Source organism: Podarcis raffonei, chromosome 7, assembly GCF_027172205.1.
Source record: "Podarcis raffonei isolate rPodRaf1 chromosome 7, rPodRaf1.pri, whole genome shotgun sequence".
Taxonomy (NCBI): Eukaryota; Metazoa; Chordata; class Lepidosauria; order Squamata; family Lacertidae; genus Podarcis; species Podarcis raffonei.
Window position 1 is genome coordinate 8,054,240 of NC_070608.1, and position 22,808 is coordinate 8,077,047.

The 22,808-nt window shown below is 44.5% G+C and overlaps 1 protein-coding gene across 1 annotated transcript in view; it reads left to right on the forward strand.

Annotated features, from left to right (window-relative positions):
- COL22A1 (collagen type XXII alpha 1 chain) overlaps window positions 1-19,750 on the forward strand; it is a 180,345-nt gene extending 160,595 nt beyond the window's left edge. The window contains exons 48-65 of the mRNA XM_053395231.1: window positions 357-410; window positions 1,906-1,959; window positions 3,158-3,211; window positions 3,991-4,044; window positions 6,464-6,517; window positions 6,946-6,999; window positions 7,957-8,001; window positions 8,323-8,376; window positions 9,493-9,546; window positions 10,324-10,377; window positions 11,745-11,816; window positions 12,030-12,065; window positions 12,602-12,646; window positions 13,288-13,467; window positions 15,092-15,158; window positions 16,027-16,209; window positions 17,715-17,792; window positions 19,365-19,750. Coding sequence (XP_053251206.1) covers window positions 357-410; window positions 1,906-1,959; window positions 3,158-3,211; window positions 3,991-4,044; window positions 6,464-6,517; window positions 6,946-6,999; window positions 7,957-8,001; window positions 8,323-8,376; window positions 9,493-9,546; window positions 10,324-10,377; window positions 11,745-11,816; window positions 12,030-12,065; window positions 12,602-12,646; window positions 13,288-13,467; window positions 15,092-15,158; window positions 16,027-16,209; window positions 17,715-17,792; window positions 19,365-19,552 — 1,380 coding nt within the window. The 3' untranslated portion in view covers window positions 19,553-19,750. The remainder of the gene's footprint in view (window positions 1-356; window positions 411-1,905; window positions 1,960-3,157; window positions 3,212-3,990; window positions 4,045-6,463; window positions 6,518-6,945; window positions 7,000-7,956; window positions 8,002-8,322; window positions 8,377-9,492; window positions 9,547-10,323; window positions 10,378-11,744; window positions 11,817-12,029; window positions 12,066-12,601; window positions 12,647-13,287; window positions 13,468-15,091; window positions 15,159-16,026; window positions 16,210-17,714; window positions 17,793-19,364) is intronic.
- The last annotated feature ends 3,058 nt before the right edge of the window (window positions 19,751-22,808 follow it).

Genomic DNA, 22,808 nt, shown 5'->3' on the forward strand with positions numbered 1-22,808 from the left:
CTTGGAGCAATGCTGCATTCTTGATTGTGAAAAATCAAAATGGTTGCTAGACCTAGCTGCCTGCAGTCTTCAGCAGATAGTCCCACTAGGGTTCATCAATGAACAAGGCGGCCACCATGGGGCCAATTGCTCAGGATTACGTCAGACCTGGTCCTGGCCCTGATCAAGATTTCAGGTATTTCACCCAGCAAACAGTGAGACGAGGTTAAGCTCCTGCTATTTGAGAAAACTTTTCACTGACAACTTAAACACTGAAATGTGTATGCCTCCATGTTACTTTGGGGGGGGGGGAACCAGTGCACCACACTTAAACTGTAATTGAGGTTTGTGATTTGAATGCTTCTGTCTTTTGTTAGGGTGCCAAAGGAGACCGTGGGACACCTGGAGAGGCTGGACTGAAGGGTGAACAGGTAAAATCAAAAGAGGCAGAAAGATGTTTCTTGGAACAGTAAGCAACATGTCTCAATCACCAAACAGGACCTTTGACCTGCTCTTTAGCCACCACATCAGAACACTGCTGATCAATATATCACACACGGATCAGTCTGACTTGAAGGAAGACTGTCAGTGGTCACCCTAAACTGCAAAGTGCATAAGGCACGAGTTGCCCAAGAGAGAACAGGCCCATATATAGAATCATGGAATTTGCAACCTAGTCAGATGGGCAGGGTATAAATAACAAAATTATTGCTATTAGTGTGGAATCATGGAATTGCATCATTGGAAGGGACTCCAAGGGCCCACTGGTCCCAACCTGCTGTAATGCAGGAATGTTTTGCCTAACATGGAGCTTGAACCCCCACAACCCTGAGATTAAGAACCTCATATTCTGCCAACTGAACTACAGTCATACCTTGGGTTACAGATGCTTTGGGTTGTGCAGTTTCAGGTTGTGCACTGTGCCGAACCCGGAAGTACTGGAATGGGTTGCTTCTGGGTTTTGGTGCTTGCGCATGCACAGAAACACTAAATCGTGCTTTGTGCATGTGCAGAAGTGCAGAATCGCGACCCGCATGTGTGCAGATGCGCGGGTCACGGGTTGCGAATGCTGCGGGTTGCGAACGTGCCTCCTGCATGGATCACATTCACAATCCGAGCGTCCACTGTACAGTGAAATATCAAATTTGTACAATTAGTAAAACTTACAGGAGGGAAATTTAGAATTAAAGAGGAAAGAGTTTTCCTTTCAAGGCACTGTGTTACCCAGCAGGCTCTGTGGATGATTATTCCTTAACACATCCTTTACTAATGGGGTCCATTGGATGCTTCCTGTTTGTGTTTGCTCAAGGGAAGGGTTAAATACCCCTTCTACCTTCCTGCTCAAACTTCCCCTCCACCAGCTGTCTTATTTTTAAAAAATCACCAACCACACTGATATTCACTACTGTGTTACATGTGCTTGACCCAAACATGTGCTTAACCACTGAACCACACATTCAACATGCAAGGGGAATGTTTGTTTATTCAAAAGGGGGGACATTGCATCAATTTGTTTGCAGTGATCTGAGGAAATGGCATGCTCAATTATGTTAAATTGATTCTGTTCCCGAAGCAAAGACCTGGCACAGCTGTGGATGGGGACGGTTGGGGTGCGCAGTTTCTTGCTGCACGCACGACAAGTTGTTAGCCTCTTGCACCCAGCCAACCCTGTAATGTTTCCTGACAACTTCTCCATTCCCAGAAGCTTATGTGTATTAAAAGCAGTTTGTTAAAACATGCAAGTTCACGCTCTGGAAACCTATGCATGGAATTGTGATGCCAAGTTAGCTTATGTTTTGGGCGTCTCGCTCTCCTGGTCGCTTGGTTGCTAGCAAGCTTTTGATGAGATTCCAGAGGTTCTTTGGGGACGTGGTTTGCAAATGAAGATGCTAAGTGAATGTGAAATGCTGTTGTTGTCTTCTGCAGGGACATCCTGGGATACCTGGCTTCATGGGCCCTCCTGGAAATCCAGGTCCACCTGTAAGATGCTATCATCTATCATCTATCTATCTATCTATCTATCTATCTATCTATCTATCATCTATCATCTATCATCTATCATCTATCTATATCATCTATCTATCATCTATCTATCTCTATCTCTATCTATCTATCATCTATCTATCTAATCTATCTATCTATCTATCATCTATCTATCATCTATCTCTATCTATCTATCATCTATCTATCATCTATCTATCTATCTATCTATCTATCATCATCATCTATCTAATCTATCTCCATCCCTTTTTCTTTTGCACCGCACCCATCCATCTGGTTATAGACCCAGAAGAAGCCCACAGCAATTCACTGGCCCTCTCTTGTATGTGTGGGAATGTTAAGGATAATAGATGATATATTAATTAAATATTATCCTTCCTTCACTCACGCTAGTGAGTCATGTAGCAGAGCAGAATCCCCTCAATACAGCAGGAAGCTAGTTTGCAGATTCGTTTGAATCTCTTTAGTTAAGCAATCCAATCTGGCTTGCCCAGATGGATTATTCTTGGTGTCCCCTTTTATCCCTCTTAAAAGAAACAAAAAAGACACAAGAGTCTTTCCTTCAAACTTACAAGAAGATTACTCACATTCAGTTCACAGTGTGATCCCTGAAGGCAGGCTCTAGCTAGTAGTTACATAACAAAGTGTGAGTTTATCCCATATGGGGATGGAGCTCATGTGCTGCTGGCTGAGAGCCAGCAGACAGCAAAATGCATTAAGAAAACAGTATCAAGAGAACAAAATGGCCGCAGGAGAGCAGCATGGCATCAAGAGGGAGATGGCTGTGTGACTCGGCTCTTTTATAGAGTCAGCGAGGGTCACATCCATCTGCCTGGTCGCATGCAGGGGGAGGATGCTTCAGACCAGTGGGCCAGGAAGTTATACTGGCTGGAGTAACATCCCCCTGCCTGTGTCCACGCTAGGGAAACAAGGAATGTTGTATTTGACTGCTTCAATGGATTACATCCCACAGTATGTTGGATTTCGGGGGGCATTATGCTGATCTTGAATGCATAGCAAAGTTTATGGCCCACCATTTTGGGCTGGTTGTCTTCATTTAAAGAAAGTCCAAAGGCTTGTAAGAGTTGCCTCCATGTTGTTTGAGGAGACTATTTCTGATTCAGAAGCAAGCTGCCATTTTTAATGGCCAGAAATGTTATTTTTTCATTTTATTTAGGGGTCTGAGGGCCCCCCAGGACCTGCAGGACCACCGGGAAACCCTGGAGAAATAGTAAGTCACTATTCAATCTGTCATATCCCTTCCTCCCCCCAAAGGAAGCCAACATTTGCCTAAGTGGTCCCATAGTGGATTCTTGGAAAAATAAGTAGATGTGGAAAGCATTCTGTGAATCTGTAAGGTTTGAAAGCCACTGAGATACTCAGATGAAGACTAGTGGATTATAAACTCTCAGCCAAATTCTCCATTAATTTAGCAAGATGAATAAATTCAAAATGTGTCATTAGTGTGGTGGAACAGGGGGAGTACAGTCGCAATGCCAGAAAAAAATAATGGTGGGAAACACAGAGGGGGCAAAGTATATTTCTATAACAATGTATGTTAATGAAAGGAGTCCTGCAAGTGGGAGCTGAGTGCCATATTGGGGTGTGTATATGTGCTTGACCCACTTCCTGCTCTGGCATCAACTATGGGCACTTACCTGACCTCCTGGTAGCAGAGTCATTGCTGCTAATCCGGAGGGAGAGTGGGAGGGGCAAAGTGGAAGAGAGGACAAAAGCCAAATTGGCACTCTTCCAGGTTTATCCGTGCAGTGCTGACCTCCCCTCCTCCTTGCCCCTTCCAGTCTCCCTCCCAGTAAGCTGCAGTGATTTCATTGCCAGGAGGTCAGGTAAGTTCTGCTCCCTTCTACACCCACTCTCTTCCCCCCATCCCAAAGGCCTAAGCAATATTGAGCATAAATTCAGGAGGCCTTGCTAACAGATTGTTCTTCTGGGGATGTCTCTGCCTGGAAAGCTTATGTGAACATCTCCACGTCTGTCTCTCTTTGGCAGGGTAAAGAAGGCCCATCAGGACCTCAAGGGCCACCAGGATTGCCTGGACTTCTGGTGAGTTATCCCTGCATCTGTAAACATTGACGCATCTCATATGCCGGGGACTGTAGTGTTCTTGAATCCCTGGCATATTTCAACAGTAAAAAGATTGTGTGGCATACTTGCATATGTGCCTGGCCATTGTGACATCACGAATGTCAGGCCCCACCCTATGGAGCGCCCTCCCAGCAGATGTCAAACAGATAAACAGCTGTGGAACATCTGAAGGGAAGTTTTAAATGTGCAATGTTGTATTTTTTTTAAAAAAAATATTTTTGTTAGGAGCCACCCAGAGTGGCTGGAGCAACCCAGTCAGATGGGCTACATATAAATAATACATCATCATCATCATCATCATCATCATCATCATCATGAACGTCTTTTGAGGCATTGCCCACCCACCCCCCATAAGCGGCAATACTGAGATGTTGTGTGTGCATTCTATGCTTGACTTCTCGAGAGATCTTCTGATCTGAATTGGCATGCATTAAAAAAAAAAATCAATGAAATTTCTCCCAGCTAAAACTTTGTGGCACAATTTGTAACGAGAGAAAGGGAATATAGGGGAGAAAACATCAGAGGAGGGGAGGCAGGGAATAAGCCACAAGACAGAGAAAAACCCATTTTGGAAACAAGGTACAGCTGGCGGTTAGTAGTAGAACCCATGCTTTGCAGGAAGAATTGTTGTTGTTGTTGTTGTTTAGTCGTGTCCAACTCTTTGTGACCCCATGGACCAGAGCACGCCAGGCACTCCTGTCTTCCACTGCCTCCCACAGTTTGGCTTTGAGAACACTGTCCAACCATGTCGTCCTCTGTCGTCCCCTTCTCCTTGTGCCCTCAATCTTTCCCAACATCAGGGTCTTTTCCAGGGAGTCTTCTCTTCCCCTCAGGTGGCCAAAGTATTAGAGCCTCAGCTTCAGGATCTGTCCTTCCAGGGAGCACTCAGGGCTGATTTCCTTAAGAATGGATAGGTTTGATCTTCTTGCAGTCCATGGGACTCTCAAGAGTCTCATCCAGCACCATAATTCAAAAGCATCAATTCTTTGGCGATCAGCCTTCTTTATGGTCCAGTTCTCACTTCCATACATCACTACTGGGAAAATCATAGCTTTAACTATATGGACCTTTGTCAGCAAGGTGATGTCTCTGCTTTTTAAGATGCTGTCTGGGTTTGTCATTGCTTTTCTCCCAAGAAGCAGGCGTCTTTTAATTTTGTGACTGCTGTCACCATCTGCAGTGATCATGGAGCCCAAAAAAGTAAAATCTCTCACTGCCTCCATTTCCTCCCCTTCTATTTGCCAGGAGGTGATGGGCCCAGTGGCCATGATCTTCGTTTTTTTGATGTTGAGCTTCAGACCATATTTTGCGCTCTCCTCTTTCACCCTCATTAAAAGGTTCTTTAATTCCTCCTCACTTTCTGCCATCAAGGTTGTGTCATCTGCATATCTGAGGTTGTTGATATTTCTTCCGGCGATCTTAATTCCGGCTTGGGATTCATCCAGTCCAGCCTTTCTCATGATGAATTCTGCATATAAGTTAAATAAGCAGGGAGACAATATACAGCATTGTCGTACTTCTTTCCCAATTTTGAACCAATGAGTTGCTCCATATCCAGATCTAACTGTAGCTTCTTGTCCCACATAGAGATTTCTCAGGAGACAGATGAGGTGATCAGGCACTCCCATTTCTTTAAGAACTTGCCATAGTTTGCTGTGGTCGACACAGTCAAATGCTTTTGCGTAGTCAATGAAGCAGGAGTAGATGTTTTTCTGGAACTCTCTAGCCAGGGCTAATCCCCAGTAGAGGCGGTTGCCATTGTGGCACCTCCAGGTGTGCACAGAATTCTTCACTGGGGCCACGTTGTTCGCTTTCCCTCCCACCCTGCTGAAATTAGGCTTGAATGAAGCATTTTGTTGCAGCCTATATGCTAGGTTGCTAGGTTGACTGGCTTGCAGAGTGTTTATGTCTGTGTGTTGTGCCCATGACAGGTTCTCTGGTTTGCTTAGGTCCCCGTGGACCTATTTGCGACCCCTAGCTCGAGACGTTCTGCAATGTGACTTTGCTTGTTGTTTCACATTGCAGCTAATGAGACATTGGCTGTCTGACTTGTTCTTTTCCTGGGTATTGTCCTGTGGAGTTTCCAGCTCAGCCAGCTGACAAGCTTGCATATTGTACCTCGTGCTGATGCATTGTGCTATTTTTAATGGTGCACATTATTTTTCTACTGCTTGCATATGTTGCTTTACAGTGCCCTGATCTTTATTGAGATGGTGGTCTATAAATTTCATTTATCAACGTGTTAGGAAACTGACTTGCAGTATTTGGGGTGCTTATCCACAATTATGAATCTACAATATTTGCTCCTAAGGAAACAAACATTGTATACATTCCTTGCATCTGTAATCTTGACTACTTACTGTTGCTTCCCTCTTAGGGTATTTCTGGAAAGGATGGCAAAGATGGAAAGCCAGGACCTCCTGGAGAACCAGTAAGGAGATGAACTTTACATATTTTCCAATTTGGTATTATCTTTGCAAGACAACAAGTGTGCTGTAGCGGTCAGCGTGTTGGGTTAGGACCTGGGAGCCATGAGGCCACTATTGGCTGAGATGCTGTGATGTCATAGAATGTGTTGCTCACTTCTGAGTGAAGAAGGTTCCTTATATAAAATGAAGTCAAACTGCATTTTAGGAAATATATGGGTGGGGGTGGATATTAAAGACCCTCTGCTCCCCCCACCCAGGGTCTAACTTTGGAACTCTGGACCCATATATATGCTATTTAAATAGCATTTACTTTTAAATGACCATTCACATAGATTTGTGAATGTTATCACATCAGGCTTGATCATGAGGCACCCACATGTTAGAGATAATTCTCTCTTGTCAGTATATAAATGTGCTTTGTTTCTTATAGGGCAAACAAGGGGAGCCAGGGCTGCCAGGACCGGAGGGAGCAAGAGGATTGCCGGTAAGTCCAGCTGAAGGCAACCATGGTCCATTAAATATGTCCTTTCCCACCAGGAAACCTTGGAGGAGGGGGCAGGTGCATATTTCTCCATTAGCTAGCATGGAATAGCTGAGAAGCATGGTCTTCCTGCAGCAAGAATGATACAAATGTTCATTGAAGGCTAAATTCTATTTATGGAGAAAACGAAGGTATGTTCTTGTAGAGGAGGGGTCTGTGCACATCCTTATGTGTGCACGTGAGCATACTAGGAAACATAGGTATGCACGAGATAATCATGCCTCAAAAGTAATTTATTAAGAACAGCATGTTTCGGATAGTACACGGGTAGAAGACTCTAAAAAGCCCTGGGCCACAAATTTTCATGGCACTCTAGTGGCTATGGTGGCTCATTTCCCAGAAGTGCCGTATTTAGCATTAACTCTGGAGGCGTATACAGTCGTACCTCTGAAGTCGCACGCCTTGCGAGTTGAACATTTTGGCTCCCGAATGCCACAAACCCAGAAGTGAGTGTTCCAGTTTGCGAATGTTCTTTGGAACCCGAATGTCCGCCATGACTTCCATGGCTTCCAATTGGCCGCAGGAGCTTCCTGCAGCCAATCAGAAGCCACGCCTTGGTTCCTGAACGTTTTGTAAGTTGAACGTCCGCCGTGACTTCCATGGCTTCTGATTGGCTGCAGGAGTTTCCTGCAGCCAATCAGAAGCCACGCCCTGGTTCCTGAACGTTTTGGAAGTTGAACAGCCTTCTGGAATGGATTCCGTTCAACTTCCAAGGTACAACTATACTTGATTCTGACCCAACTAAGCTTCCTGATCTATATCGTGCTCTAGGAGGCTTAGTTTGGTCAGAATTGAGTAGACACATCCAGAGTTAATGCTGTGGTCCAGGCTTTTTAAGACTCTGTCTGAAAACAAATATAAATAATAACTTTTTACATATCTCTCCATTTCACCTTTCAGGGTTTTAAGGGACCGAGAGGAGACGCAGGACCACCTGGCTCAAGGGTGAGCAATGCACTGGACCTTCAGTTTGACTCAAACAGTGGTTGGGATGGGCAGAGTTGCCCACAAGAAGACCTCTCCTATCACCAGTGTTGAATAGGTCAGGCTTCATAGTTAACATTGATGGCTGAAGCTGCATTGTTACCAGGACTGGAGTCAAGTCCTGTCAATGACCCTATCAATGCCTGCTCATAGCCTGAGTCCAGTTTTGGGACAGCCATCTGTGGAAGTTCAAGTCACATATCTGGGTCATTAGGAATTTTTATGGAACTTCCATATTGTTCTAACCTCTAATTTTCTCCCTCCCACCCTTGTCTGTTGCAGGGAGAACCTGGTCCATCAGGGCCCCCCGGCCGTGAGGGGCAACCTGGAAAAGATGTAAGTGTGCCACCTTGGCTTCAATAAGAGCTCTTACGATTCTGCAAATGGTGGGGTGAGTGTTATCAGGGTCCGGGCTGAAAGGAAACACTGGCACAGCTCTGAAACACTGACTTTCATCATTTCAAAACCTGAAATTTCAAGAAGTACATGGAAGTGGTAAATGAGAATGGGTTGGGCCCACACTTGGAACCATTTTAAAGGGGCGTTCACAGAAGGTATGTGTGCCCTCTGCTAGGGAGCGCTGAACATTTTATTCTTTGGCATCTCTGGCACAAAACATAGCCGACAATGCTGCCATGAGAACACGCTTGATATAATAAGGATGAATTTCCTCTGAGAATGAGGCCATCCCTGTTTTGTGTTTGTTTTGTTTTGGTTCTATTACCATCTTGCTCCTTGATTTTAATAAGATTCTAGCTTTTTTATTATTATCTTGGTCGACTTTCAGGGAAAAATGAGTCAGTCCTCGCTCACAAGTTGGACAGTATATCCAGCTGGCAACTGACTTCCTTTCTCATCTGTAAACATATTAAAGTACACCTCATCCAGACAGGCGAGCCACTTGTTGACTATTCTGATTATAGGGACACTGTTGGTGCTGTGGTCCAAACCACATATCCTCTTGGGCTTGCTGATTGGAAGGTCGGCAGTTCGAATCTCCGTGACGGGGTGAGCTCCCGTTGCTCTGTCCCAGCTCCTGCCAACCTAGCAGTTTGAAAGCACACCAGTGCAAGTAGATAAATAGGTACCGCTATGGCAGGAAGGTAAATGGTGTTTCCGTGCGCTCTGGTTTCCATCACAGTGTTCCATTGCACCAGAAACTGTGTAGTCATGCTGGCCACATGACCTGGAAAGCTGTCTGTGGACAAACGCCGGGTCCCTTGGCCTGAAAGCTAGATGAGTGCTACACCCCATAGTCACCTTTGACTGGACTTAACCATCCAGGGGTTCTTTACCTTTATTCTGATTATAGTGTTTTTATTATCGTAATGAAGCAGTGTTTTCCTTCCTTTTATTGGTTTTTTTACTTGCACATCACTTTGATATTCCATGTGATTAGCAATTTAGAAATGACTCTTTCTCACCCCAGCCTCTTTTACTCTTGTGTTGCAGGGGGATCCAGGCCCTGCAGGACCCCAGGGCCCACGTGGTCTCAGAGGAATAGCAGTGAGTTGTTTCTCCCTATGGCCTTTGGGTAACATGTGTGACACATCTCACTGGGTCCCAACGGAGTTGTCTAAGTGGTACAAGGGATTCTGGAGGCATGGGAGAGGGGAGGGGGAGGAAATGAATCTGGCATTTCAGAACATGAAAAATGAAATTTACTGTTTGCGTCTCTTAGGGAAAACAATCCAATGTGTGCACAACTTTGTGTACAAACCAGATTTGCACTCATTGTGCAAATGTATGCATAATTCAGTGTGGAAATGTTTCCAATTGTAGGTCTTTTGTCTCTTCTTCCCAAGTTTCATTTTCATTTCTTTTTTTCCCATTTCACTTTTAATTTCTATACTGCCTTCCTATATTACTATACACAAGGAAATTCGCAGCAACAAAATATACAAGAACACACATCTTAGAGCAATCTGGCCCAGTACAGAAAGTTGTAAAAAAAATAACTAAAAAATGGAACAACTTATATTAAATAAAGTAACATTCAATAATCTAGTAGAATATAATAGCACACAATAAAATCAACTCTCAAAACATCAGCAAATAATAATTAAACAGAGATTCACTCTAAACAATTACAATGAAAAATTACTAAACTACGATCAACAAAAATAACTGCAAGTCACAAGGCATAAAATACAGCAATGCTTACAAAACCATGTAATTGAGAAACAAATTGAGAAACAAAGACACAAAACTTATTAAATTATTTTTGAAAGTTCTTAAAATGTTCTTAAAAAGACTACTTGCTGTTTTTCCCCCTTCCGCCAGGGCAAGAGTGGACCACCAGGCCCCCCAGGGGAAGCGGGCTCTCCAGGTAACCCAGTAAGTACTACATTTGTTGTCCCTGCCTCATTACAAGCAGTGTGGTGTAGTGGTTAGAGTATTGGACTAGGAGCTGGGAGACCAAGGTTCACTTGGCCATCTTACTTCCTCTCAGCCCGACTTACATCACGGGGTTGTCATGGGGATTATATGAGGAGGGGGAGAACTATGTATGCCATCTTAGAGAAAAAAGGTGAGATACAAATGAAATAAATGAATGAATGAATGAAGCAGGATGAGCGGTTGTTACATGCTGTGATTTATTGCCAAATGGAGAAGAAAGAATGGTGTGCTTTATCCATGGGATATATTGAAATCTGACCAGGCTGGCAGCCTCCTAGAGAAGAAATGTGCAACTGGCTGAGAATACCAAATGCTTGGAAAAGTATCCAGTATGGATCTGGCAGGCTTACATTTCAGGAAGTTGGAGGGCAAGCATTAGCACAACTGAAATGTGGGGTTCTGGGAAATCCCTTTTGGAATCAAGTAGTCCTTTGGCAAGGTTTCAAGAAAGGTGAACCGTATGAAGGTGTGCAGAGAAACCTGTTTATCATTCTCTCATCACTTTATTTGAGCCGTCTGCAAACCCATCAGTTTCTTATCAGTAGAAGGGGCTGCATCTGAATGACCATTAAACAGGATCTTCTTCTTTGGCGATCACTCATAGCCAAGTAAGATTGTCTTCCATAAACACAGTTTTAACAATGAGTCTGTAAGTGACTGTGGAGGCCAATTCTGGATCCACACGTCCTTCCACAGTGGGGACACAGGTTTCCAGGCGGGAGTTGATCATGGTGAGGGTTTGCCAAGCGTGCCTTCCTCTTAGCATGTTTCTCCCTTGCGTCCTGAGTTTGAATATCTTCAAAGCCCATGACACCTTTGATAAAAGGTGAGCTTTGCACTCACAGGCAAGTGTTGGTGTTTATACTCCCTTTTTTTATTATTTGCCTTGAGACAATATTTAAACCTCTTTTGTTGACCACCAGCATTATGCTTTTCATTTTTAAGTTCAGAATAGAGTAGTTGCTTTGGAAGACGATAATCAGGCATCCGCACAACATGTCCAGTCCAACAAAATTGGACTGTTGAAGAATCATTGCTTCAACACTCATGATCTTTGCTTCTTTCAGTACACTAGTATTAGTTCACCTGTCTTCCCAAGTGATAGAGTGGAATAGTCATCCTTTGTTTGTGACTATCTAGCCATCATGCAATCTGCGATTTGTCTGTAGGTCCTCCCACATCTTTAATGACACTGATCAGAATATCAACCAGCATCTCTCTTTCTTTCTTTCTTTCTTTCTTTCTTTCTTTCTTTCTTTCTTTCTTTCTTTCTTTTTTCTTCTTCTTCTTCTTTGTATTCCCAGGGTCCCAAAGGAAGCAAAGGAGAAACTGGCAGTGCAGGACTCCCTGGATTCATCGGGCCGCGAGGACCTCCTGTAAGCAGCAAACCAATTTTGCTCACACACTGTAGACAGAACTAATAATAGGATCTCATTTGTCTGTAATTGCTCAGTGTCACCCGCTAGAACTCTGTGAAGGAGGCTGCAGGAGCCCAAAGCCCAAAGGGAATTTCACCAAGTGTAGCTGGGTTATCAGAAGTAGCTTCTGACTGTGTGGCTCTTATCCTTTTTGTGCTTTCTATTTCACAGGGAGAACCAGGTGAAAAGGGCATCCCAGGGAAAGAGGTGTGTGTTTTGACGTCTTTGTTAGATGACATGAAACAAGAGCACAACTCCCTTTTGTTGTTCTTCCTTAATTATCAATGTGCACTTTACCCAGGTGCAAAACTTCTTTAAATCTCTCCAAATTGCTTTTCCTTGTGCTTCTGGATTCTTCTGCTCTTGGTTTTGGATGGGTGGGAGGTTCTATTACAACAGGGGAAGGGTCCTGGGGTTCAAATTTGGCCCTGTGGGCCTCTCTATGTGGCCTTGTGACTCTCCCCTTCCCCAACCACACCCTTACAAACCCTACTTCTCCCCATAAAAATGCTAGTCCATATGACACGCACACTCTCCAATTTAATCTGAATTTGTTTTTGGAGGGTGGGAAGAAGTTTGATAAGTTAAAAAAAAAATTACCAGTGATCTGTTTGCAGTATCTCAATGATCCACTTGCAAATTAAGTCCCTTCTGGAAGCACCAAAAGTAGCAACATTATATTTTATTCTTATTTTTTTTTTTAATTGGCATTTCTTATTTCAGACCTCTTTATTTCCTTGCAGGGCACTCCAGGGAAGCCAGGTGGTGTTGGAGACAAAGGTGACAGGGTAAGTTGGAGAGCTTCACGAATGTCGATGTGGAACAACATTGGGGAAGTGCCCAGGGCAGTCTGGGTGATGCTGCCAGAAATCATTTCCTTAATGCATGAGAGATGGGCAAGACACCTGTGGCTTACATCAGGCTTGCTCAGAAATAAGTGGAGCTATATCCCCTATAACTGAAGGTTAAGATTTGGCATATCTCTGAGCCAACCCAGATTCAACCAGCTTGACAGCTTACAAATATCTCAGGTCCCTGGCCACCCAAATGTCAGCTTCTTTCTTGGTCCTGGGAAGCATCTGAGGTATGCTAGCTGCCTGGACAAAAAACACTTATGGATAAAAGCCTACTGGGACAAGATGGTCCTCTGAAGGATAGTCTTCCCTCCCACGAACATTTCTTTTTTCAGGATAGCCTGTTTCAATCTCCCCCTTTCAGTCTAATGGAGCAATATCACAACCTTGTCCACAGCCCGTCCATCTGGCATGCTTTGCAAAGCTCTTTGCTGAAGGCTCCGTTCTTTTCTTCCAACTCTACACTTCTCTGATTCTATTCTAGTTGAGATTCCTGCATTTCCAGGAGTTGGACGATCCTGTCGATCCCTTCCAACTCTACCATTCTTTGATTCTATGCTGTTTTTATCTGACAGGGGGATCCTGGCACTAAAGGTGAAAAAGGCACAGCTGGAGAGAAAGGACCACCTGGTGATCCTGGGATTCCTGGGCGCAAGGGACACACTGGATTAATGGGTCAACCAGGACCACCAGGGGACACAGGCCAGTCTGGACCCCCTGGTCCTCCAGGACAACCTGGATTTCCTGGGCCTAGGGTGAGTCGTGTGAAAACTGGATTTTAGGAGAAGGTTTAAGACAACATTTTAGTTTTCTGTCAATTATGTCAATCGTGTTTTATAAAAAAGAGAAAGAGGCATTTACACAGACATTTTCAAAGAAGAACAAGAGGGGCCACAGATTTGCATATGTTAATGCATATGGATGCAACTTTAGAAATGCATACTATAATATAAATAGGAAGTATACTGCAACAGTGGGGGGACTACCTTTGAAGGTGAATCGGAGGCTACAACTAATCCAGAATGTGTCGGCTAGACTGGTGACTGGAAGAGGCTGCTGGGACCATATAACACCAGTCCTGAAAGACCTGCATTGGATCCCAGTACGCTTCCAAGCACAATTCAAAGTGTTGGTGCTGACCTTTAAAGCCCAAAATGACATTGGCCTGATATACCCAAAGTAGCGTCTCCACCTCCATTGCCCAGCCATTGCTCTGAAGTCCAGCTCCAAGGGCCTTCTGGCAGTTCCCTCACTGCAGGAAGTGTGGTTACAGGGAACCAGGCAGAGGGCCTTCTTGGCAGTGGCACCCCTCCCATGGAATCCCCTCCCACTATATGTCAAGGAGATAAGTAACTATGCAACCTTTCATAGAAATCTGAAGACAGCCCTGTATATGGAAGTTTTCAATGTTTGATGTTTTATTATGCTTTTATATTTGTAGGAAGCCACCCACGGTGGCTAGGGCAACCCAGTCAGATGGGTGGGGTACAAATAATAAAATTGTTGTTGTTATTATAAGTACAGTGCATCTCAACATAGTGGGGAAAACTGGGGCCAGGGGACCCATGTGCTTGCCTAGCCTATTCCCATGGTGTTTCTAATTGTTCACTGGCAACTTTGAGATCCCTATTGCTCTCTTGCAACTGGATTGAAACTGGGCAGCCCTTAAGCTAAATGAATGTGCTCTATAAAGAAGGACACATGAGCATCCTAAAAGGGACTTGCATCCATGTACTGTCAAGAGTCCCTGTACCCTTAACAGATTGCTGGTAACAGTGATGGTGACCTTAACAATAAGAAAAGAACATTTTCTGTTGACATTGACTCATGATTATTGGCCTCAAGCTCCCCTACAAAAAACAAAACAAAAACAAAAAACCCTTCTAGAATTAATTTTTCATGAGCATACACTGGGGGAAAATATTAAGTTGCACCAATGATTATGAGGTTGTTTTTTATTTAAAAATATAACAGAGTATTTTTGGAGATCTGTGCAATTGCCATTTTTCTGCTAATTGGAAAATAAGGACATCTATTACCTTGAAAGGTTCCCGAGGCTTTCTTCAAGTTGAAAATGCAATATATGGAGATAATTTCCACACTTGTTCAGTCCTAGTCCTAATATAACAGGACTTGCATTAAGCACTGTTCAGCTAGTAAGGGGAGTAGAAGAATGAAAAACTCATCTATCCAAATCTGCACAGAAAAGATTACAGGCAATTAGCATGTTATTACTTGAGCTGCAATTTCAAGAGGAAAATGGAGGTGTGTTCCAGGTCAGCTTCACACTGGAATTTGCAGAAAAGAAATTCCTCAAGTCTCCCTATCACATAAGCCACAAATATTGTTGGAACATCGAACTCTTCCTTCCTTCCTTAGGGGGATACTCCATCAGTGGAAACTCTGCGAAGGCTCATCCAAGAAGAGCTAGGAAAACAACTTGATGGTGAGAATGATTACAAAGTGACTGAGATACCCCCTACATGTATAATATGGTTGCAAGAGACCTAGATGTGGACGTGGGAATCCAGACAGTTAAGGAGAAACTAAAATAGTATATATATAGAGAGAGAGAGGGCAACTAGACCTGGACTGAGATGGTTCTGCCAAGATTGAGGATGATTTTCAGCATATGGGTTTATGAAATGGACCAAAAACGTCTTGCTTAAAAAAAAGGATTCATCTCAGTACCACTTGTGCTCCAAGACTTCCCTTTCCTTCCCTGTCCTCCACCATACCCCATTCACCCTCAAAATCTTCTCAAGGGAATTGGGGCTGCCTCCAGGGAAGGCTATAGGGCAGGAAGAGAGAAAGTCAAATTCCTGTTCCCTGAAGCTGCTTGTTCACTTTGATTCAATACAGAGTTCAACATCCTGAGAATTATAACTTTTGTTGTTGTTAAAAGAATAAAGTTTCTACTACTACATTTGGACAGGTTTTCCAGTAGTTTTAGGTGAGGCTTTAGTACCTTTTATATTACTAACCTCTTGACATGACCCTCAAAATCAAACTAAATAATGAAAAAAAGGGGAACTATTGCAAATATCTACAGGTCACTGAATTAAGCTTTCCTGGTGCACAGTTTTGAAAATGAAACACAGTATTAAACTGAGTATCAAGAGCCCAATTTATAGTGCATCCTAAAAGGACTAAGGACAAGAATGTAGAATGTGGTTTTGTCCAGGAGCCCCAAGGATTTCTTAGCTCAGCATTCGTGGAACAGGGAAGTTATTTCTCTGGTCATTGGCTCCAACATTCCCCCTTCTTTTTTCCAGACCCCCCAGGCAAAATAACTTGCTCTTTTTTTTCTGCAGCCAGACTGCCCTACCTCATAAGCCAGATGCAGCCAGCCCACGTCAAAGCACCTCAAGGTAGACCAGGGCCTCCAGGAGAACCTGGTAAGGAAGGCCCTCCAGGCAGAGGAGGTCCTCCAGGAGAACCTGGCAGGCCTGGACAGCCTGGTTCAGAAGGACCAGCAGGACCGATGGGCCCCAAAGGTGAGTGAGCCTTAAGTACGGTGAGCAGAGACTGAGCTGAGATGGAGAACTCAGAATTAATATTTGCAAACAGCTGGAACAAGAAGAGAGTTTCTGCAACAGGAAATTATGCATAATGACATTCTAAAGCTAGGTCAGTCTTGGAAAAACAAGGTGTTGTTGGCACCTGTCTGTCTTGAGAGACTCCAGGAGTGAAGTCAAAACCACTGGAGAATCACAGTGCCTGCTGTGGCTGCAGAGACCAGTAACACCAAAGTGACCTCCCTGGGGCACAAGCCTAGGCAGTGTGTATGGAGGTCCTGGGCTGCCCACACTCCAAAACCCCCTCTCAGCCTTGCTGATGTGGTCAAGAGGAAAGCAGAGCAATATGTTGGGCACCAGCTTGGCTGCAGGTGTTGTCATCATCATCATCATCATTTTATTTGTATACTGCCTTTCCACAGTTAGAACAGTGCTAAAGGCAGCTTACAATATGAAAAGATTTATAGTTACAAACATAGCAAAGTATTCATAAAAATAAATAAAACACATCAAAAACTACATAACCAAACTGAACCATTTCCACATAAAAATAAAGATACAAAAATGAGAATTTTAGAGTTTGGATTTGATATCCCACTTTATCACTACCCTAAGGAGTCTCAAAGCTGCTAACATTCTCCTTTCCCTTCCTCCCCCACAACAAACACTCTGTGAGGCGAGTGGGGCTGAGAGACTTCGAAGAAGTGTGACTAGCTCAAGGTCACCCAGCAGCTGCATGTGGAGGAGCGGAGACGCAAACCCGGTTCACCAGATTACGAGTCCACCGCTCTTAACCACTACACCACGCTGTCTATCAACAACAGCAAAAACTCCTGACAAAACTTTCCCCAAAATACCCCAGTCCTTGCTTATAAAGCCCTTGCTTATAAAGCCCTGGGCCAGGTGGAGAGAGGCAGGATAGATAGATAAACTTTATTCACATTAGCCAACGGCCATAGCAACATAAAACAAGCATTATATACAATTAAAAAGACAACAATGAGTAAAAAGGGCAATCAAATGACCAAGTAGAGAGGCAGGAATGGGGCCCTCTGGTTCCCAGCAGGTCAGATTTCCAGAAGGAGGCATGGAGGATGCCATCCAACTGTCTTAGGGACCTCAGTCTAGATTTGTGTAGAGTTTACTCCCTAGCCTTTTCTTCTCCAGAAGATGTCCGGCAGGGCATTATTTCCATGGCATTTTCACACCCTAAAATGTATGCAGTAAATGGACGTAAGTGCAATCAAGCTCAATGGGGCTTACTGTATAGGATTACTCTCTTACTGTCCATTTTTAAAAACAGGAAAGTATAAACCTCATAAAGACAAGTATTTGTTTCTTTTTAAGTCCAAAAGCTTTTAGCTCATTATAACAGAGTGGTGAGTGTTAACATGCTGGAGAGTAGAATGGGTCCTAGTCAGGTTCCTCTTCCTTTTAATCTTCTGAACTCTGCTGCTCAAATTTTGTTTCGTTCTCCCCACCAGGTGAGAGAGGAGACAAAGGAGAGAAAGGAGATGCTGGTGTTGGCCAGAGGGGAGAAATTGGTCCTCCAGGAATTCCAGGTGAGTGAAGGGATGAGCAGATTTGACTTGGCATGATAGAATGCAGCATTGTCAGGGACTGGCAGGGCTCCAAAGAGTGTGGGGCAGAGGCAGGCGACCAGGAGAGGGGACTAGTAATTTAGACCTGAAGGAGCGTCTCCACCCCCATCGTTCTGCCCAGACACTGAGGTCCAGTGATGAGGGCCGTCTGGCAGTTCCCTCGCTGAGAGAAGCGAGGTTACAGGGAACCAGGCAGAGGACCTTTTCGGTAGTGGCACCCGCCCTGTGGAACGCCCTCCCACCAGATGCCAAAGAGAACAACAACAACCAGACTTTTAGAAGACATCTGAAGGCAGCCCTGTTTAGGAAAGCTTTTAATGTATTTTAATATTCTGTTGGAAGCCGCCCAGGGTGGCTGGGGAAACCCAGCCAAATGGGTGGGGTATAAATAAATAAAGTATTATTATTATTATTATTATTATTATTATTATTATTATTAAGCTTGACGCTGTCCGCAACGCAAGAGCCAGGGCAAGGGAACAGAGTTGGGGCAATCTGAGACAGAGGAAAGCACAGTCAACAGATGGGTCAGTAGACTCCACATCTTCCCCTGTCCCTGCTATCTCCTAGAACCAGGAGTGACTTGAAGTGGGAAGAGCAGCAGTGACTGCCAAGCAGGAGAAGTCTCAGGTTGCAGGAGCACAACCTGTCAAGGGAGGGTATATAAGCCAGCAGAGGGGTGTGGTTGTCCCTGTTGCTGCAGTTGCTCTGCAAGGCCCAGACCTGTGGACAGCTGCCTAGAGGCTAGAACTGTGTCTCTGTGTTTGTCCAGAGCACTGTAGAAGCTGTTAGAATTCCTGCTCCATGATTGCAGTCATGTGATTTTTGTCTTTCACATGACGGTGTATGTTTTGACTCCACAAAATGGGAAGTGACGGAGACAGGATGTTTGTGTTATTGTGTTCCGTGAAGTGGGACTATTGTCCTTTGTTCTTTCTCTTTGCTGTCTGAATGATAGAGAGAGAGGGAGCCATGTTGCAGTGCTCCGTGTGTGTTTATATGTAAACAAAGTAGATTAGCCAAAATGCTGAGTTGCTGAGGCCTGTTACCCAAGCTGCGCAAACTCTGCAGATCCCTAAGTGTGCCAATGTCTGTTGGCATCGGTCGCTGTGATGTTCGGGCTGAAGAAAGCCTTTGAGGCTCCCGAACGATCAACCAGGAGGGGGAGAGCATGCCAGTCGGGCATGTGTCTCTGCCAGGGTCCTACTCAAGTGTAGGACGAGCTCCTGACGGAAACTGTGGTGGGTGTTTCTCTTGTTGGTGAAAAAATTTACTATCACACATGTGCCCTCCTTATCTGGGACGGGCCATGAGATGAACATGCCAATCTGGTACCCATCAGACTTTTCACTGTGAAGATGCTACCATGTGTGGCTTTGGTCCAGTTTTGTTTTCAACCACCTTTAGACAACAGCTCATTTTGCAGGTGAAGCTGCCTTTTTTTCTGAGCCTGGCCATCCAAACACCGGCGCTATTTGGTCAGACTGGCAGCAACGTGGCAGTGATGCTTACCCACAATGCTTTGTTCCCTAGGTGTCCCGGGTGAACCTGGCTATGGCAAAGATGGGATGCCAGGATCGCCAGGCCCCCAGGGCGAAGCGGGCGTTCCTGGACTGATGGGTCCCCAGGGGCCACCAGGAGCCAATGGACAATGTGACCCCTCTCAGTGTGCTTACTATGCAAGCCTGGCTGCTAGGCCCAGCAACGTCAAGGGGCCTTAGAAGGCAAGGTCCCAAAGCCCACGGACCTCCTATGGACCTACGTCTGAAACTTGAAGGAAGCAAGGAAGTTGCGAAGTCTCGTCTGTTTTCCCTGCTTCTGTTTCTTTTCAAGAGGCCTTGTAGACTATTAAAACCATCCAATGCTGCCGGTCGGTCAAGTTTATCATAAATAAGAAGTTATAAATTGCTATTCTTTTATGAGGTGAAATGTGTTCTTTGTTTTGCTTTTGTTTTCTCTAATATCAGGGCAAATTCAAAGTTTTTTTAAAAGAAGGTTTTCCCCCCAATATATATATAAATATTGTCAATGAAGTATCGAAAGAATCCCTTTTAGAGCTGAAAAGGAAGACATTGTGGCTGTTGATTTTTAAAAAAATTCTTATTATTATCATCTCTGAAGGCCAAGCTAGGAGTGCAGTAGAGACCTGGAACTGAACAATGTGACAGAAAGAGGTAGCATTCTGGCTGGATAAGTCATAAGTGGCAGCCGGAGATTAGGAGCAACGATCTAAATTTGTACACCCATTACAATCACTTTCTGGAACAAGACATTTACTTAGCTGGAGGTACCTCCTGTCTGTCTAAAGATCATAGATGTAATTATTCAGAACTTTGTTTAGCCCAATTTGTAAGGCGAAGGGACTTGCTAATATTAAACGGTATGACAGAGGGAGATCGGCCCAGTTTACAAAGCATATACCCACTTTACAAAGCATGGAGGCAGTGTGATAGATTACCGTATTTTTTGCACCATAACACTCACTTTTTTCCTCCTAGAAAGTAAGGGGAAATGTCTGTGTGTGTTATGGAACGAATGCCTGCAGGTGGCGGGGGGATCTGCTGCAGTCGTGAGCAGAGGATCCATGGTTCCCCTTCCTTCCCTCCTCCGTGGTTACAAAGCATGGATCCACATGGATCCTCAGGATTTTTGCATTGGGCTACTCCAAACTCACTGTCAGATCACATGTCTGTGGCCACAGTATGAACCACAAAAATCATATATCCACTATTTCGTTTAGAATATTTTTTTTCTTGTTTTCCTCCTCTAAAAACTACGTGCGTGTTATGGTCTGGTGCGTGTTATAGAGCGAAAAATACGGTATATTGTGATCTTACAATTTGCATATGAGTTTGTCATTAGGAGCCTCAGATTCTCCTTGGTCCATCTAGACAGGATTTTTTTGCTCTGTCAGGGAGCAGCTCTCCCGCATTTCCACCAAGCGTCTGTCCCAGCACAATCTGGGACTGAACCTACTTCCTGCAGTGCAAAACAGTTGCTCTGTCACTGAGCCCTTCCCCTAAGACTAAAATAAGACTCTAGTCTTCATGGATTTGAATATGGGATCTAATTAAATGTGGACATAGGGATCTGCCTTCTGTCAAGTATCGCCATTGGTCCATCTTGCTTAGAATTGTCTACGGTGGCTGGTAGCAGGTCACCGTTTCAGACAGGGCGCCTGTCCCAGGAGATGTCATCACCTCAGACCTTCTACATGCAGCGCAAATGTTCTACCATCCGATCTACAGCCCTCCCCTTACAGGCCTTTGGCTTGTCACCTGCCCATTCACCATCCCATACATTCCTCCCTGGCCACCTGCTTTTCTCACCCACGTCTGAAGGTTTCAGCTGGGGGGGGGGATGTCTAGGGTGAAGGGAAAGTGGCTGGCAGGAGAAGGGGGAGTAAAGTACCACTTTTCCCTGTGCGCTTCTTCTGTACCACTTCCATTTTCCAATGATTAAGCAATGGCCCATGAATCAAAGAATCAGGTCTGTAACTGAAAATCTGTCTTTGCCCTCATCAGCTCCTAAATATTTCTTGCTTTATTTTCATCCGAGTCTCCTCAGCACACCTGCACCCAGTCATTATTAAACATAATGACAGAGGAAAAGTCATTTTCTTTGAACCGCCCTGAGACCTCCGGGTATATAAATTCAATAAATAACAAAATAAATAATACAGAAAAGTGAGAGAATAGATGTAACAAGTATTTGCTTCTTCAGCAAAATGTATCAGTCCAAACCCAATTTTTTGACTTCTAGTTCCTTGATTTGGCTCAGTTCCCCAAGGCTCAGGGTGAGTGGGTAACACTGTAAACTGGTTAATTTGTGAGTTGAAAAAAACATTTTAATAGTGCAATCCTTGACCTGTTTGCTCAAAAGTCAGCCCCACTGCAGTCCTACCTGTGATCCTCAAAGAATGAACTTGGGATGTTAGGACTGCGTCTTTAATATCACATACCACAGCATATTGGAAGATTTTCCTGAAGGAGTGAAATTGTTGGCACCCATCTGTCTTGGGAGACAATGGAGGAGTCAAGCTGTTGGAAGGTTGCAGAGCCTGCTGTGGCTGTTGAGACCGATAGAGGAAAGACATGTTTTGTTGCAGCTGGGGAAGATGAAGGTGTTGGGTTGTGCTGCTGCAGATGCACTATGGTTTCTTCTCTCTGCACCCCTCCCAGTGGTCTTTCCTCCTCTGGTCACTGCTATTGATGCACAACCTGTCTGTCTCCAGGCACTGTGGTCTTCTGTGAGGGATTCCCACATGGTGGGGTTGAAATTGCCAACCTTCATGTTATGTTTGCAGACATCTTTGTAATGCAGAGTTGGTCTGCCAATGTGCCTGGTGCCTGAATCCAGGTCCTTGTAGAGCAGGCATAGGCAAACTCGGCCCTCCAGATGTTTTGGGACTACAACTCCCATCATCCCTAGCTAACAGGACCAGTGGTCAGGGATGATGGGAACTGTAGTCTCAAAACATCTGGAGGGCCGAGTTTGCTTATGCCTGTTGTAGAGCATGTAAAGCAGTGAAATAGCTGGCATTAATTTTGCTAGATGGGTGGTTGTGGTTGGTAGAGGAAACCATTCCCAGGGACAAAGTTGAATTCCAATGCTGGAATCAACCTAAGAACCGCCTGGGTAGGATCAGAGCATCCCTACGCTGGGGCACTGCAATCAGGATTGCATCCGGGATGCTGAGAGAAGCTGTAGTCAACGGGAAATCTGCCAGGTCAATTCCACAGCTCTAGGAAGATGCAATGCTACTTGATTCTGTGACAGGCCTTTGATCCATTAAATTCTGACTGTCAGCTCACTAGAGCCCCACTGCAGGCAGATAATCATTCCCAGTTTGGGTACCTAAGATCCTTTTTGAAAAAATAAATAAACTGGAAATACTGAATCTGAAACCTCATGCATGCAAAGCGGTTGTTCTATAATGGAACTTCGAGCTCACATGGCTATGCCATGGCACAAATC